Source organism: Perca fluviatilis, chromosome 3 (assembly GCF_010015445.1).
Source record: "Perca fluviatilis chromosome 3, GENO_Pfluv_1.0, whole genome shotgun sequence".
Classification (NCBI taxonomy): Eukaryota; Metazoa; Chordata; class Actinopteri; order Perciformes; family Percidae; genus Perca; species Perca fluviatilis.
This window is the reverse complement of record NC_053114.1, coordinates 7,596,835-7,612,846: the sequence shown is the minus strand read 5'-3', so window position 1 is coordinate 7,612,846 and position 16,012 is coordinate 7,596,835. Positions and strand designations below refer to the sequence as shown.

General features: G+C 41.3%; 1 protein-coding gene across 2 annotated transcripts in view; it reads right to left on the bottom strand.

Annotated features, from left to right (window-relative positions):
* Positions 1–16,012, bottom strand: part of adamtsl3 (ADAMTS-like 3) — a 315,925-nt gene that overhangs the window by 57,955 nt on the left and 241,958 nt on the right. Inside the window, exons 15-17 of one of the 2 annotated variants that reach the window (XM_039794981.1) lie at positions 12,492–12,576; positions 5,236–5,531; positions 4,617–4,746 (exon numbers count right to left, since the gene is read on the bottom strand). In XM_039794981.1, the coding sequence (XP_039650915.1) occupies positions 4,617–4,746; positions 5,236–5,531; positions 12,492–12,576 (511 nt within the window). Of the gene's footprint in view, positions 1–4,616; positions 4,747–5,235; positions 5,532–12,487; positions 12,577–16,012 lie in introns of those variants that run through there. The other variant, XM_039794983.1, reaches the window with a different exon arrangement.

The following is a 16,012-nucleotide window of genomic DNA, read 5'->3' as shown; positions in this document are numbered from 1 at the left end:
GTAGCAGTAGTTGTAGAAAAGCAAATGATGACATTCTAGCCAGTGTCAATCAGGGAAGAATTTTGGAAAATAGGATCAGAGTTTGAAAATGACTGCAGTAATACTTTCTACCAGATTCATAGTAAGCCTTATATCAAAGTCATATACAGTTTTCAGCCACTCACTTGTGTGTGCAGCTTGATGTAGGAGCTGTGTATTATTAGCTGCATGGTAATCCTTTTCCCAGAGCAGTAGGAGAATCCAGCCTGTGTCTCCAGTTCTGCCAGAGGGCCAAAGGGCCAAAATAAGTTGGAAATCTGCTGCCGCTAATACACCCACTGACCTGCCTGCTGGCCCCCAATTTGACCGGGCAGGCTATTCATTAGGGGGACAGAGGTGGGTAAATCCACCTAAACTCAAACTCTGGACTCCAGAGCTGGAAAGTTTGAAAAGCCAGGCGTCTGTCCAAGTAATAATTGAATCACTGGTGTTCAGCAACTACATCCGAGCTACCGAACACCTTACCTTCTCCCTCTTTCACAGATAAAAAAGGCATTTATAGTTGATTGTATTGGCGGTTGGATCCCAGGCTCCTCCAGCCACACGTCAAAGTGTCCCTGAGCCAGACCCTGAACCCCAAGTTGCTCCCCGGATGCTATTAGCTGTTCACTGCTCCTACTACTTAGAATGGGTAAAAGCTATAGTGCATAGTTTCTGTCGACCCCATGAGGAATTCTAAGTAATGACAACAAAACTGTTGGCGCGTCCACATGATACAAGCCTTACGTGATCAGGCACCACCCCCACCCCCACCTCCACACAATAACTTGTAACCAAGGAGGACACAGAGGATTAAAACAACATGATGGACTCTTCAGAAGAGGTAATTATCTTCACTCGACGCCACAATCTTCTGAACATAGCCATACTGAGAAATACAGAGAATTGTGTGGAGCTGATAGTCTTAATTAGCTTTGTAGCAGCTCATTTGGCAATGGCTTGAATGTAACGGACCTTCATTAATATCAAAAAGTTACGCACTAAAGCTTTAATGCAGTAATTCAATTTCACTACATTGTACTGTGTGTATGTGACGAATTAAGAATAATGTTTTATATGGCTGTGTAATCTATTACATTAATTCTATTTACTCAAATATTTCTTTTTGCACAATATGAAAAATATCCACATTGTAAAAAAACAAACATTTTACCTACTACATGCACACTGCAGTTTCCTTTGTTAAGTTTGTACCATGGACTGCAAAAGTAATGGACGTAGCATTAGTGAAGTCACCCATTGGTTTGTGGATTGCTGTTTTGAAGCATTGAGTTTGGCAATTTGGCCGTCGCCATCTTGTTTTTTGTGTTGATTTTTGGTTTCTGGTTGGCAGAAGAGTTCCCACAGGTTTCACCAAGTCAAAAAGACTTTTTAAGACCTATTTCAGACAATTTTGAATGAAATGTAAGACCTTTATCACAACATCAACTAAGCCCTGAATTCAGTTTTTTTAAGTAAGTAAACTTGTACTTCCCCATAGCTGAAGAATAACATCTGTTTTATCTCTGTGGTACAATCTGAAAGAGACTCGAGCCAATCACATGAAAGCTGATTGGCTGCAATATAAGTTGCATGTTGGTCTCATTTGTAGTCGTAATACAGCTAAATTATATTTGGACTAGCAAAAGATAGAACTACAACACCACGGAATGAAAAAAAAACTGAGCATTTATGGGCGTAGCAAAAAATAACACCTAAAATGATTTAAGACCTAGAACACAATACTTCAGTGAATTTAAGACTTTTTAAGGCCTAAAATTTTAATTTTGAAATTTTAGACTTTTTAAGAGTTTTTAAACCACGCAGAAACCCTGGAAAAACAAGACATTTTCAGGCGACCAAAATGTTCCAGTTACCTTTGATGAAATAAAAACACACAGTGAGGGGATCAAAGTTGAAGATGAAAACACGGATACAAGTTCATGGTTATGTTAATGTACACAGGGCCATGGATAAGCATTGCTAAGCCTGTTACACAGTCTGCACATTTCTCTTTCAGCTAACATGTTTTCTTAATAATGCATATATTTCTTTTCAGCCAAAAATACAGTACATTTGTGTTGTTATGTAAGCCCGTCCCTGTACTCAGGGGCCACACAGTCTACTTGTGTTTCATCACTAGCCTCGGCCTGACTGCATGTCTTATTGTGTTTACTCAGTAAGGTACTTGTTTTGGATGGCCAAATATGGCATATAAATCAGTCTACAAAGAAGCAGCTCTTTGCAGTGGTCCCAAACCCTCAGACTGCACTCCCAGACATAATCCCAGTGTTTATTCAAAGTCATGCAGGCTGCTCTGTTTAGTTTTCCTCTGAACTTCATCAATGCACTTCATTTCCAAGTTATTTTAACATGGTCAGGAAAATGATTTAAGGGTTTTAAAAGTTGTGGGTCATTTCTGCTCTCTGTAAATATAGAAGGCATGAAGGATTATTTTAAAGAAGCCCAATGTACAGAGGAGTAAACTGAAAATATTGGAACCACCTGCTTGGTGTGTATGTCACAAATTACTGCCTCTAATTCTAGGGACTGTAATAGTCATTAAGGGACTTGGTTGTCTGATGCTTATCTCCAGGTTTCTGGGTCTAGATCGCTGACTTCAGCTTTGATGTCCGTGGGCATTTTTCCTCCCTTCTTTCAAATCTCATTAAGTCTTTCAAATCTTATTAAGTTGTGGAAAGAAACATGAGCTCCTGCTCCCTGCTCGTCGAGTGCTGGCAAACAAAGTTGAAACTTCGAGATACACTCCCTGATTGTTGGTGCAGCATCCAATAGTACCACCACAACCCTCAATTTCCACCCAATTTAGTCAAGTCAAGTCCATTTTATTTATATAGTCCAATATCACAAATCACAAATTTGCCTCAATGGGCAGTTTACTGATGATGCTTTGTAACTCAACACAGTTTGAAACTCAACTCTGAACTGTTTCAAATTTTAAAGCATCAACAGTGACCTGGGTACAGAGGTGACAGGTCATTTAGGGCAGGTTAGGTAAACTGACAGCCAAAAAAAGTGTGGTTTTTATACCGATACCAATATCGGAACAGCCTCCGATACTGCCTAAAATGCTGGTATCAGTACTGGCAAGTACTAGAGATAATGCAAAGATCCGATACCACGTAATTTAGCCCCGAAGAAAATCTATTTTAAAGTAGTTTATTTTTGTTCTTTTTCCATTATGATGACTGTCAAACTGAATAATAAAATAAAGTTCTATGGCATTCATTGTTTGAATTTGATCATGTTTTACAAAGAGTTTAACAACAAAGATAGAAATCCTATCACATCCATATAGGGTTAGTAGTATACAGCTGTTAAACGTACAATAATGTAACTTTCTGCCGCAAGAGGTCTCTCAATCAAAACAATGGATGGTAAACACAGACTTTTGATGTCGTTGGGAAGTTACGTGAAATTATGGGAGTTATAGTTTTTATTGTACCATCGCCGATTAGAATGCATCTGTTCACAGACGAGTTTACCCATTCAAGTTTAGTCATGTTACGTTTAGTATCGTTTATTCATGTTACAGGGCTCTCAAGTCTCACGCATTGGGCGTGAGACACATGCATTTCAACCCGTTCACACGCTCACACGCCACACCTTGTATTTCTCACGCAGAGAAATTACCAGGATAAAACCCACCAAGTTGTGCCGCTATTTTTTAAACAGTGGAACAGGTAGAGGAATCAAGTGAGTTCCCCATAGAGTTCAGAACGCCCTGCCACCAACCGCGGCATTACCATTGGGCATTTTAGGTCCGGTTGCACGAATTTATGTGTCATTTATCAGATCAGACTCTGCTGCCAAAATCTCACTCTGAACTCTATTCAAAACTTGAGAGCCCTGATTCCAATAAATATTATTCCAATAAAAGAGCTGCAGTTTCCCCAACATAAAATATATGACACACTGGCTGACATCAGCTCGGTACTCGGTATTGGCCGATACGCAAGTTCAGGTATCGGAATCGTTATAAAAAATGGTTTTGGATATTGCTAGTAACCAAGGAGGACACAGAGGATTGAAAAAACATGATGGACTCTTCAGAAAAGGTAATTATCTTCACTCGAGTTTCTGCACGTGAAAGTCACCAGACCACACCATTTTCTGAACACAGCCATACTGAGAAATACAGGGAGAGTTGTGTGGAGCTGATAGTCTTAATTAGCTTTGTATCAACTCATTTGGCAATGGCTTGAATGAAACAACGAAACTAAAGCTTTAAAAGTTATTATCGTGTTAATGTTGACAGCCCTATATATATATATATATATATATATATATATATATATATATATATATATATATATAAATATAAATTCCCTATTGCCATACCATTTTCCTACTAAGTCTTTTCACCAATAGGTAGTGCTACATCAACATGATCAGTTTAAATGGCCATTAGTCAGTTTAGTCAGGTCATTAGCCTGGCTCACTTGAAATCTCCTTGTATCAAACACTAGTATTCGTGTGATACAGAGCTCAAAGTTAAACTAAGCACAAGAACAGGGAGACCTGTCTCCCCCCCCCCCCCACACCTTGTAGTGTGATCGTTGCTGGTGCTCTCTCACCTGGGGGGGCATGGCTCAGGATTACAGATACGGATCATCACTGGTGGCCTGCTGGATGAATCACACATAGAGTCCTCCACCTCTTCACCCTGCTTCCTGTTAACACACCTCACAACTGCTGTCTGCTTCCCTGGGCAGAGGACAGAGACACAAACCAGTTAGACGTGAAAGGACAAAAAGACTCCAGGGCATTTACCAGGGTTTCTACAGGTTTCACCAAGTCAAATGTAAGACTTTTTAAGACCATTATGAATGAAATTTAGGATCTATATCACAACATTAAAACAAGTCAGATGTCAGAGTCCGGAAACTCGTCCGATTTCATCATTGGCATTATAGGACTGGTGTCTAGATTGGCTGCATGTTGGTCTCATTTGTAGTCATAATACAGCGAATTATATTTGGACTAGCGACAGAAAGAACTACAACACCACAGATTTACAAAAAACATTTCAGGAACATTTCAATGAGGTAACGTTACATTGACGTAGGAAAATTAAGACCTGTTGAAAATGATTTAAGACCCAGAACACAATACTTAAATTTAAGACTTTTTAAGGCCTAAAAGACCCTGCGGAAACCCTGTTTACACGGCTGACATCCCTTTCAGAAAGCTCACCAGCAGCACATGTGGCTGAGCAGGCAGTGAAGCCCCGGTAGTCCCAGCTGAACACTTCCTCTGTCTGCATGTAAGGGGCCTCATGGTCCTGGAGGACCGCGGAGACACCTGGGACTTTGGCACATGGCCCCTGGTTGCACGGCCTCTCCAGCCGTGGTCTGTCTTCGCCACACTCCTCCTCTGGAAGGTCCACTTCCGTCTTGGTGAATGAAAGGAGCACCTGGCACTTCACCTCCCGAGTTTGCCTGCCAGGCCCGCAGGTGGTGCTGCAGGGTGACCAGGGCCCCGGGACGAATCTGAACACACAGGTAGACAACATGCTGTATACTGAAAGAGCCATAGCATTTGAAACCAACACGTTTTTGGTCAACATATGTTTTGCATTTGGTAGCCAAAGAGCACCACAAGATTTACAGTAATCACAGATTAACATCACAGAATGTACTACAGATGGGATTGTTTTGGTGGTTTGGTTCAGTTTGATCCGGACTGAGACTACCTCTTTTGGTCGGACCAAGTTTCGTCTGTTTGGTCCGGACCGTGGTCTGGGGGGAGGTTTCACACCTGTAATTTTGGTTCGGATCAAACTGAAAAATCCGAAAGTCCGGACCAAACAAAGTAGGTGTGAAAGCCCCCTAACTCACAGAGCTGTACAGTTCGTACGTTGGCTGTTTGGGGCCAATAAACACAACAGGTCCGATGGTCACACTTGTAAAAATTTCACAAGGTGAAATTTTGCTTTGCTTTCTCTCTGATCAATCAACCAACCAGTCAGTCAGTCAGTCAGTCAGTCAGTCAGTCAGGCAATCAATCAATCAATCAATCAATCAATGTCACATGAAATAGTACAAGGTACAATTCCTGTGAAATGTAATTGTAATAACTTATGAGGTTTTGCAGTATGTTATGCTAGTTCTATATTTGCTTCCAGTCCCTCTTTTGTTCAGTGTTTTTATAAATGATCTTCCAGCTATCTGTCCTGACGTTCATGTACAAATGTATGCCGATGACGCGGTGATATATGTCCATGCAAAATCAGGTCAAAAAGCAGCAGCTGTGCTCCAGGGAGCGATGGAAAAAATCTCAGATTGGATGGGACAATCATGCTTGACATTCAATTTTAGTAAAACAGTCAGCATGTTCTTCAGGATTCAGGAAGTTGAGTCGGTCAAGTATTTAGGCGTAGTGTTGGATAGGACACTATCGTTTAAAAAGCATATTTCAAAATTGATAAAAACTGTAAAATTTAATTTATTACAGTTTAGATATATTCGTCCTCAAATGAGCACAGATGCTGCTAAGCTTTATATGCATGCAATGATATTTTCTCATCTTACTTACTGCATCACGAATTGTACTCTTTCAACCAATTCTGCGTTACAGCCGCTTCAAAGCTTGTACAAGTAGGCACTTAAAATTTTAGATAAAAAACCTTTTTCATACCACTACTGTAACATTGTGAAGAAATATAAATTATTAATGTTTGACAATTTCGTTGTGTTTTCAAATGTCAGTTTAGTATACAAGATTCTTCATAATTTGGCCCCACAGCCCCTGAGAAAGTTTGTGAAACCTTGTCAAGAGGCAGGTATTAGAACTACGCGAGCCTCTTCCAGAGGAGATTGTTATGTTAACTTTAGGTCCTCTACTTTTGGGCAGAACTGCTTTTCTGTGAAAGCCGCAAGGATGTGGAATTTGTTGCCAGTTGTTGTTTGAGAGTGTTACTTTGCAACAGTTTAAAGTTAACCTCAAGAAGTGGTTGAAAGACGGTCAGATTTGTGATCATTAATACAAAACTGGTAAACTAGGGTACTGTTAAAATTTTAGGTAGGCAATAATAAAAGCAACAACAAAAAAAAAACTGTAATAATTGTACATTGAAATTGCATGTCTGTTGAGGTGATCCTTGTGTATGTGCTGTATTTGTATTTTATCTGTATTTTATATTGTGAATGAACTTATTAGTAGGAATGCTCATCATCTACTGTATATACCTGCTGTCACTTTGCCTCTGCCCACGGACTACAGATGAAAATTAGGTTGTAGCTATCTCTGGTCTGTGCAACACATTTGTTGTGCAATGTCCCTGTCAAATAAATAAAATAAAATAAATAAATTACACACAAGTGGTTGCCTGTCAAGAAAACGTACACAAATTATTTCAATTGTTTTACCAAGCGGCCAACGCATATCTTTTTCTGTTAAGGGCCGCCTCTGAAATTCAAGCTACACGCTTTTCAGAGCCATCTTTTAAACCTACAGGGGTGTTGTTTTGCTAGTCATGATTTCTGCTGGAATATTCCATTTTAATACAATGTGTACAAGCATGCAGAGTGAGTACGGTCCTAGAGCTGAGCTTCATGTGCTCATCAAATTAACGTGGCTTACATCACATTTGCTTGGCTGCATGTGATGAAGATTTGCTAGGACCGGCTGCAGGTGTATGTGCAAAGTGTTTGAGGTGTGTGTGCAAAGTGTTTGAGGTGTGTGTGTGTGTGTGTGTGAGCTCTGAGAGCTGATGGATCCTAGGGAGCCTATCAGAGCTGACCGGAAACAGAGCAGCAGGCAGGAATAATAATAATATAATAATACGTTTATTTGATATAGCACCTTCTACAGACAAAGTCAGAAAGTGCTTCACATGATAAACATTTGTAAAAATACAGTAAGATCTAACAGAAAATATGCAAGGAAAAAATAATTGAAAGACCAATGAAAATCATTTAAAAGATTAAAACCTAAAACCCAAAGTTACAAACATGAGTCAGAAGTGAATTTAAACAAGTGCGTCTTCAGCTGCTTTTTAAACGCTTCAACAGAGACTGCAGAATGTAAGACAATAGGAAGGGCGTTCCACAGGTTTGGAGCCACCGCTTAAAAAGGTCAAACGGTCAGCTTTAGTTTTTAAGCGAGTGCAGTTCTGAGATTTAAACAAGTGCATAACCATGCAAAGCTTTATAAGTCAGAACAAGAACTTTAAATTGGATCCTGAACTTGATCGGAAGCCAATGTAATGAGTATAAAATTGGAGTGATATGCGACATCCTGCTAGACCTGGTCAACAGCCTTGCAGCAGGGTTCTGGACCATTTGTAGACAGTCCTGGGACGACTTGCTGAAAAAGGTGAAAATGGAGTTGCAGTAATCAAGCCGGGATGATATAAAACCATGAATGATCATCTCATGCTCAGAATGGGAAACAACAGCTCTAAGTTTGGCAATGTTTCTTAATTGAAAGAAACATGTGCATTGTTTGATATGTTGATCAAAATACATGTTATGATTAAATATAACACCAAGATTTCTCAGTTTGGACTATACTGCTGAAGAAAGGGACCCAAAAAACTGAATAACCTTGGAAGCTGTAGTGTCCGGAGCAACTATAAGGACTTTGGTCTTATCTTCATTAAACTGTAGGAAGTTGTTTGCCAGCCAGTCCTTGATGGAAGTCAAACATGTAAGCAATTCCAACACTTTGTCAGTCTCTTCCGGGTTAAAAGAGACATACAGCTGGATGTCATCTGCATAGAAGTGATAACTTCTATGCAGATGACATCTCCTCTCCCTTTCTATTACTTTCTATTCTATTACTGTTTCTATTACTGTTACTATTACTATTACTATTTGTGTGCAGCCCGTCCCAGAAATGCTTGTTACTAATCCTAGCTTCTGGGGAGTTTACTCCCCGGAGTCCTTATGCTTTTTTTTCCCCCAGCGTATTTCCTTGGAGAACGTTGGCACCAAGACCCTGGTTGCAGCTGTCGCCGTGGTCCTGCTGCACTCCCTGCTGAGCTCAGCGATGCCCTGCAATGTCATGCTGCGTCCTGCTGAACCCTGCAGCTTCCCGCTACATCCAGTCACTGTTCCATTATTAATGTGACTACTATCGCCACTGTTCATCACACCCCCAACCGGCTCGTCAGACACCGCCTACCAAGAGCCTGGGTCTGTCCGAGGTTTCTTCCCAAGAGGGAGTTTTTCCTCGCCACTGTCGCACTGCTTGCTCTTGAGGGAATTACTGGAATTGTTGGAATTGTTGGGGCTTTGTAAATTATAGAGTGTGGTCTAGACCTACTCTATCTGTAAAGTGTCTCGAGATAACTTATGTTATGATTTGATACTATAAATAAAATTGAATTGAATTGAATTAACGGATACCTCCAAATTGGCTAATTATATGTCCCAGGGGAAGCATATACAATGCAAATAAAATCGGACTTAACATAGAACCCTGAGGCACCCCACAGGAAAAGGCAGCAGTTTCTGAACAACAGAGACCAAGTGACACAGAAAAACTTCAATCTGAAAGATAAGAGATGAACCAATCCAGGGCACTTCCTGAGATGCCAACCCAGTGCTTAAGTCTTTCAAGCAAGATGTCGTGATTCACTGTACCAAAAGCTGCGCTAAGGTACAGCAGCACCAAAACCGAGCATTCACCCATGTCAGAGGACATTAATAAATCGTTGGACACTCTAAGAAGAGCGGTTTCTGTTGAGTTTTTCTGATGGAAGCCAGATTGAAATTTGTTGTGTGTATTCAAGACAGCAGTGAGCTGTTTAGCAACAACTTTTTCTAAAATCTTGGGCCTATAATTTGCAGGAATTGATGTATCCAGTTTGGTTTTCTTCAGTAGTGGCTGAACAACTTCATGTTTAAAATACGAAGGGACACAACCAGATTTCAGAGAGCTGTTGAGTATAGAGAGAACCCAAGTACTCACAGACCCAAGAACATTTTTAAACAAGGAAGTTGGTAATCTTCTGGGTTCGAGGAAGATTTCATACTGCTAACCAGATCAGTGAGTTCTTGTAGCGATTTCTGACATCACTAATTTTATTTATAAAGACATAGAGAAAGTCACTGCAGTCCTTATTTGAAAACACTGGCACTTCAGGAGGAGCAGGATTGACAATATTGTTGATGGTTTCAAAAAGGACTTCAGGATTACATTTACTGGAAGAAATAAGGTTAGCAAAGTAAGATGTCCTTGCCTCCTTAACGATGTTGTTGTATTCAGTCAAAAGGTCTTTGTTATACAGCCGGTGAACATGCAGCTTGGAGGATTTCCACTGTTGTTCCGCACTCCGACATGTACGCCGGAAAGAGCGAAGGAAGTCATTTAGCCATTGGGATGAGTTGACGGAGGAAACACGTCGTATTTTACTTGGAGCCACTTTATCCACAACTGATGAGCAATATGTGTTAAAGGAGTGGACCAGACAATTAATATCAGCATGAGAAGACATGCTTTGGTCAAAAGCTGCAGAAAACTTCTCAGCTGAGAAGCGATTTAAAATGCGAGAACAGCTTACATGTTTACTGGGCAGTAAATCTATATTAAAGGGGTGATAGAATGCAAAACCGATTTTACCCTGTCATAGTTGAATAACGACAGTTCGGTGGGTAAATAGGACATACATAGAAGCTCAAAGTCCCACTGACACCCCTTTACTATGAAAATCTCATATTTTGAAAGTGCCGCTGAAAACGGGCGAATCCCAACAAAGCTGAGTTGCTTACGCAAGCATCTCAAAATCCGGAACCTTAAGAGAACAGTCACGCCCCAACATTTACATAGGCTACACAACTGACCTGAGATCAGGTAGTCTTCTGAATCTAGCTAGGTCATGCAGATCTCTGCTATTCCATTACAAAATTCACTTCTGAAACTTTTTTATGCGAGAAATCAACCATATAAAGCTCAAATATGGGCCGCTACGTAAAAAAGGATGGCTAATTGCAAATTTTCTCCGACTATGTGTCGGAGTTTAGTGCCGGTGTTGGTGCTGCCTGGGTTGCTACATCGCCGCCCTGACCGCAGTGTCAGCGAGCTTGTTACGCCCGCAATCTTTTACCGCAGCCCGCAGGTTCCAGTAAATCTTATAATGGGTATGTGTGTTGAGTTATTTAAACAAACAGTCGGGGAAATAAAGCCTCTTTGGCTGCGAGTCTCATTGTTAGAGCCGCGGTGAGATGGAGTCCATCAATGAGAGCTAGCTAGCCTCCTCCTAACTCTGACATTCACAAAAATACATTCAATTGAAATCCGAAATCGGACAAGTGTTAGCTAAGCTTTGTAAGACCTTGAGGAACCTGTAATATTCATGCCGTGACGAAATTCAAACTGTAAATATACTTTAGTTATGCGAAGTGAGCAAGCTGCGATATTTCCCCATTGTAATGAATGGGACATATAGCAAGCAGCTGCTCGTTCTACAAAGACGCCACGGTCCGAAAAATGCCTTAAAATCAAATCGGACACAACGGTTAGCTTTATAAGACATTGGGGAATGATGTTATATAAGTGGCGAGACGCGAAATTCAAACTGTAAATATAATTTAGTTATGGCGACAGTGTAGCTAGCTGCGCGGTATTTCCCCATTGTAATGAATGGGACATATTGCAAGCAGGTGCTCGTCCTACAAAGACGCCTCACGCTTCATAAAAATGCCTTAAAATCAAAGTGGCGTGACGAAATTCAAACCGTAAATATATTATAGTTATGCCGGCAGCTGGCCGCGGAGCCCCGATAGTGCAGTATCCACAAAGGGTGACTTTGCCCTGGGTATGGAGCCCAGCAGGCTGCCGCTTTCGCCAGACTTTGTGGAGCTCCTAAAGTCCGACACGTCTTACCAAATTTGCAATTAGCCATCAAATTTTGTAAAACGGCCCATATTTCAGCTTTATATAGTTGATTTCCGCTTTAAAAGTCTCAGAAGTGAATTTGGTAATGAAACATTGCAGTGTCTGGAATATGAGATTCTGTCGCTTCTCTAATGTATGTGTATTGGGGATTCGCTCAACCAATCAGCGGCGTCTCTAATATGGCGTATTGGCAAGTCGCTCAACCAATCAGCGCGCAGCTCATCTAAATATTCATGACCATACCATATTTGGAAGAAAAGCTCTTGTTACAAATAGGGCCAAAACACAGGGATGCATAAGGGCCAATAAAATATCAACCAGGCCATTTTCAGCCCAACCAATGTTACATACCCCATTAGGAGACCATAAGGAACAGTGTGAAATACCCTATATAATCATTCTATCACCCCTTTAAAAGACAGGTTGAACAAAACGCATTCATGGTCAGTAATATGCAGCTCCTCAGAGAAGCAAAAGGGAGCACACCATTAGGACTTTAAAAATTGAGGGAAATGTATGTGTGTGTGTGTGTGTGTGTGTGTGTGCATGTCTGTCTGTGTGTGTGTGTGTGTGTGTGTGTGTGTGTGTGTGTGTGTGTATGTACTTACGTGGGCTCCTCTGTAGCAGTATGCTGCTCCTCCAGTTCGTGGGCCTGTTTTAACCAGGGCACCTTGGCCTCTACCGGCAGAGATTCTGATGGATAGATGGAAAAATAAGTTCCACCCCAGTCCAGGGTTCCCACACATATCTATGACCCAAAATAACATTTCCATGACCATTCACAATGTATTACACAATATAACACAAAAACATATCAGATTCAAACATAATTTCAGCCAGTTGGCCTACACGGATTACACAGAAAACTAAGAAACGTACATGATAGTAAACAAAATGTCATGTCATTAAGCCATGTTACGTCAACAGCTACAGAAATAAAATTTGGCGTTATGTTACATTCAACATTCAAGTCCTCCAAACGATACGACAATATGGGTTGTTCCCGACCCTTTCATAGGACCCACAGGAGTATTTCATAAAATAGCGCCCCTAGTGGCGGCAGGAAATACAACTCATATCTAGTCTATATCCATGACCAGGGACTGAAGTTAACTTTTAGGGCACCGGCCACTGTGGATTTTAAAATCCACTAGCCACACAGGCTTTTTACCAGCCGATTTGTTTGCCTCATAAAGGTGAAATACAGGAAATGCACAAGCATCGTTCTTGAATTTGTTAAGAATACACATTTAAGTGCTGTCAACTTATTAACAAAATCAATATACCGTATTTTCCGCACTATAAGGCGCACCGGATTATAAGGCGCACCTTCAATGAATGGCCTATTTTAGAACTTTTTTCATATATAGGGTGCACCGGATTATAAGGCGCATAGAATAGAAGATACTGCAGTCAAACGTTTGACTGGGGTTGCGTTATGCATCCACTAGATGGAGCTGTGCTAAAGGGAATGTCAACAAAACCGTCAGATAAAGTCAAATTTTATTAAGCGTTCTGACAACTCTGTTCACTCCCTCCTTATAGCATTTAAATCTAAGTGGTCCGAGAAAATGGCGATCGTCCCAGGGGACCTGTCCTGACATGTTGTCATCGGCTTGTCCGCTTCCATTGGCCATATCAGAGGCAAACCTGAACGGATTGGCTAATATGAGCTACCAATCGAAAGCTTAGAAGCTAGGGAATACGATGACGCCCACCTCGATCATGTAGCAAGCTGGGCAGAGAAGCTAGCGGCGAACTGAGGCGCGGAAATGGAAAACGCTTTGCGTTTTCGTGTGATTCGGCCAGAAACTTCAACATTGTGAGGCGAACAGATCGTTTTGGAATATAAAGCTTGGATATTACATTTCCTTGGACTCTTGTGGATTTATGAAAATCAAGTTTTGGCCAAAATACCACTTTGTTGCTGAAAGGACAACGAAATCAGGTATGGATGCACTCTCGACACCGCGCAGATTATGGCTGAATTGTTTTATTGTAAATTGTTTACTTTGTAACAGTTGTGTAACTGCTATAAATCACTGTATGCTTTATATGTGGGCTTAAATTAATCATTAGAGGCTAAGCTTTCAATTGGTGTGTTGCATGGCTGTATATTTTTAATATTTAATGCTTTAAAGTTATAAAAACGCGAATGAGTGGAAGTTTTATCGAGGTTACAGCAACGCAGTGGCCCGTCAACGGGGCAGTGATCCGAGAGGTTGATCCATATATAAGGCGCTCCGGATTATAAGGCGCACTGTCGTTTTTTGAGAAAATTAAAGGCTTATGCGCCTTATAGTGCGGAAAATACGGTAATTAATGACTCTTATCAAACATATTTTTTATTTTTTTATTTAATGATTTCCCCTGTCAGAGACAGTTATCATAGACCGACTGCTCCTCTGAGTCCACAAAAAAGGAGCAGACACACTCCTCTTCCTCCACCTCTTTCTCTGAGCCATACACATGACCGTCTCAGCAGTATATTTGTTCTGTAGCCTACTGCTAAAATGTCTTCTTTTACTTTTCTTTGAATCATCCTCATCTTTTTGTTGGTTGCTGGTTTCAGCCGGCCTCTTCACCCCAGTAATGCGCCACCACATTTTTAGCTCAAATCCAAGCAAATGGCAGATTTGCAAAAAACAACTCTGATTGAGAATCTTCAATTCTCAATGGCTGCCAAGGTGGCCGGTAGATTGACAGTTTTACCCGCCAATGGCAAAATTCACCCGCATTTGGCACGTGGTTGGGTGTTAATTTTCAGGCCCTGTCCACGACGTTCCACTTCTTTTCCCTTCATTAGTAATAGAGACAGTGGATAGGCACGAAAGGGTGAGAGAGATGGGGGATGACGACACGCAGCAAATGGCAGCAGGTCGGATTCCAACCCACGCCGCTACAGGACTCAGCCAACATGGGGTGAACGCTCTTACTGGGTGAGCTAGAGGCCGCCCTGGAAAAAGCTCTTTTTAACTGGCACTTAGAGACACACAGTACACATGCATACAAAACTATGAGCTTTTTTGGGAGAGAATGACGACGAGCTTTTGAAGAATCCAGCAGTTTAATGAGCAGGGATCATAAATTAAGGAAACATGATGGAAGCTAATGCAAATGAAGCCTGTTGTTTTTATGGTGAAGGTGGTGGCGGGGGGGGAAAAAAAAAAAAAACACACACACACACACACACACACACACACACACACACACACACACACACACACACACACACACACACACACACACACACACACACACACAGAACACATTAAAACAAGAAACATATGACAAACACATTTTGCATTATATTTGTGCTGTATTTACATGTACTAATGCAGTGCCTGATTGAAGCATGTGCTTTTGCTTTGCTTCCTCAATTCATAGTTAGATGTCCTTGTGCGGAGGTTAATGGGGGGTGGGGGTTGGCTGACAGGTTGTACATTCTGTTTTGGAGTTTGTACGAGTTTTGCCAAACGTAGTCTCGTATTGCCAATACTTCCTCCACAGCACTGCGGAGGAGGGTCTGGCTAGTCCACACAGAATTCCGGGATGGGAACGTTGTCTGGTTTATTGGCATTTCTTTAAACCAATCACAATTGTCTTGGCTAAGCGCTAAGCGCCAAGAGGGTTCAACAGTGCCTCTGCAAAATAGCCTCGGGAAGGAACTTTTTTTTTTTTTTTTAAAAGACATGCAGCAAAGGGCCGCAGGTCAGAGTCGAACCTGCGACCACTGCGCCGAGGAGCAAACCTCTATATATGGGCGCCCGCTCCACCAACTGAGCTATCCGGGCACCCGAGAAGGAACTTGTTTTGGTGGAACATGTGTACGTTCAAAGGTCGTTTTAGTCGTGCAACAGAAAACTCAGATTGGACAGATTGTCTAGCTAGCTGTCTGGATTTACCCTGCAGAGATCTGAGGAGCAGTTAACCACAGTCCTTATAAATCCACCGGAGTTTAAAATTACAACACAAACAATGAGGAAGGTGACGGACATCCGGCGAAATTTCCAGCGGCACCAGAGCAATGGAGCTGGAATACTGGAAAAATGCAAAAGCCATATACCACAAACATGTACAATAATTGGATTGATGAGGGTGTATGAGTATGGTGAAAGAGTTTCACACA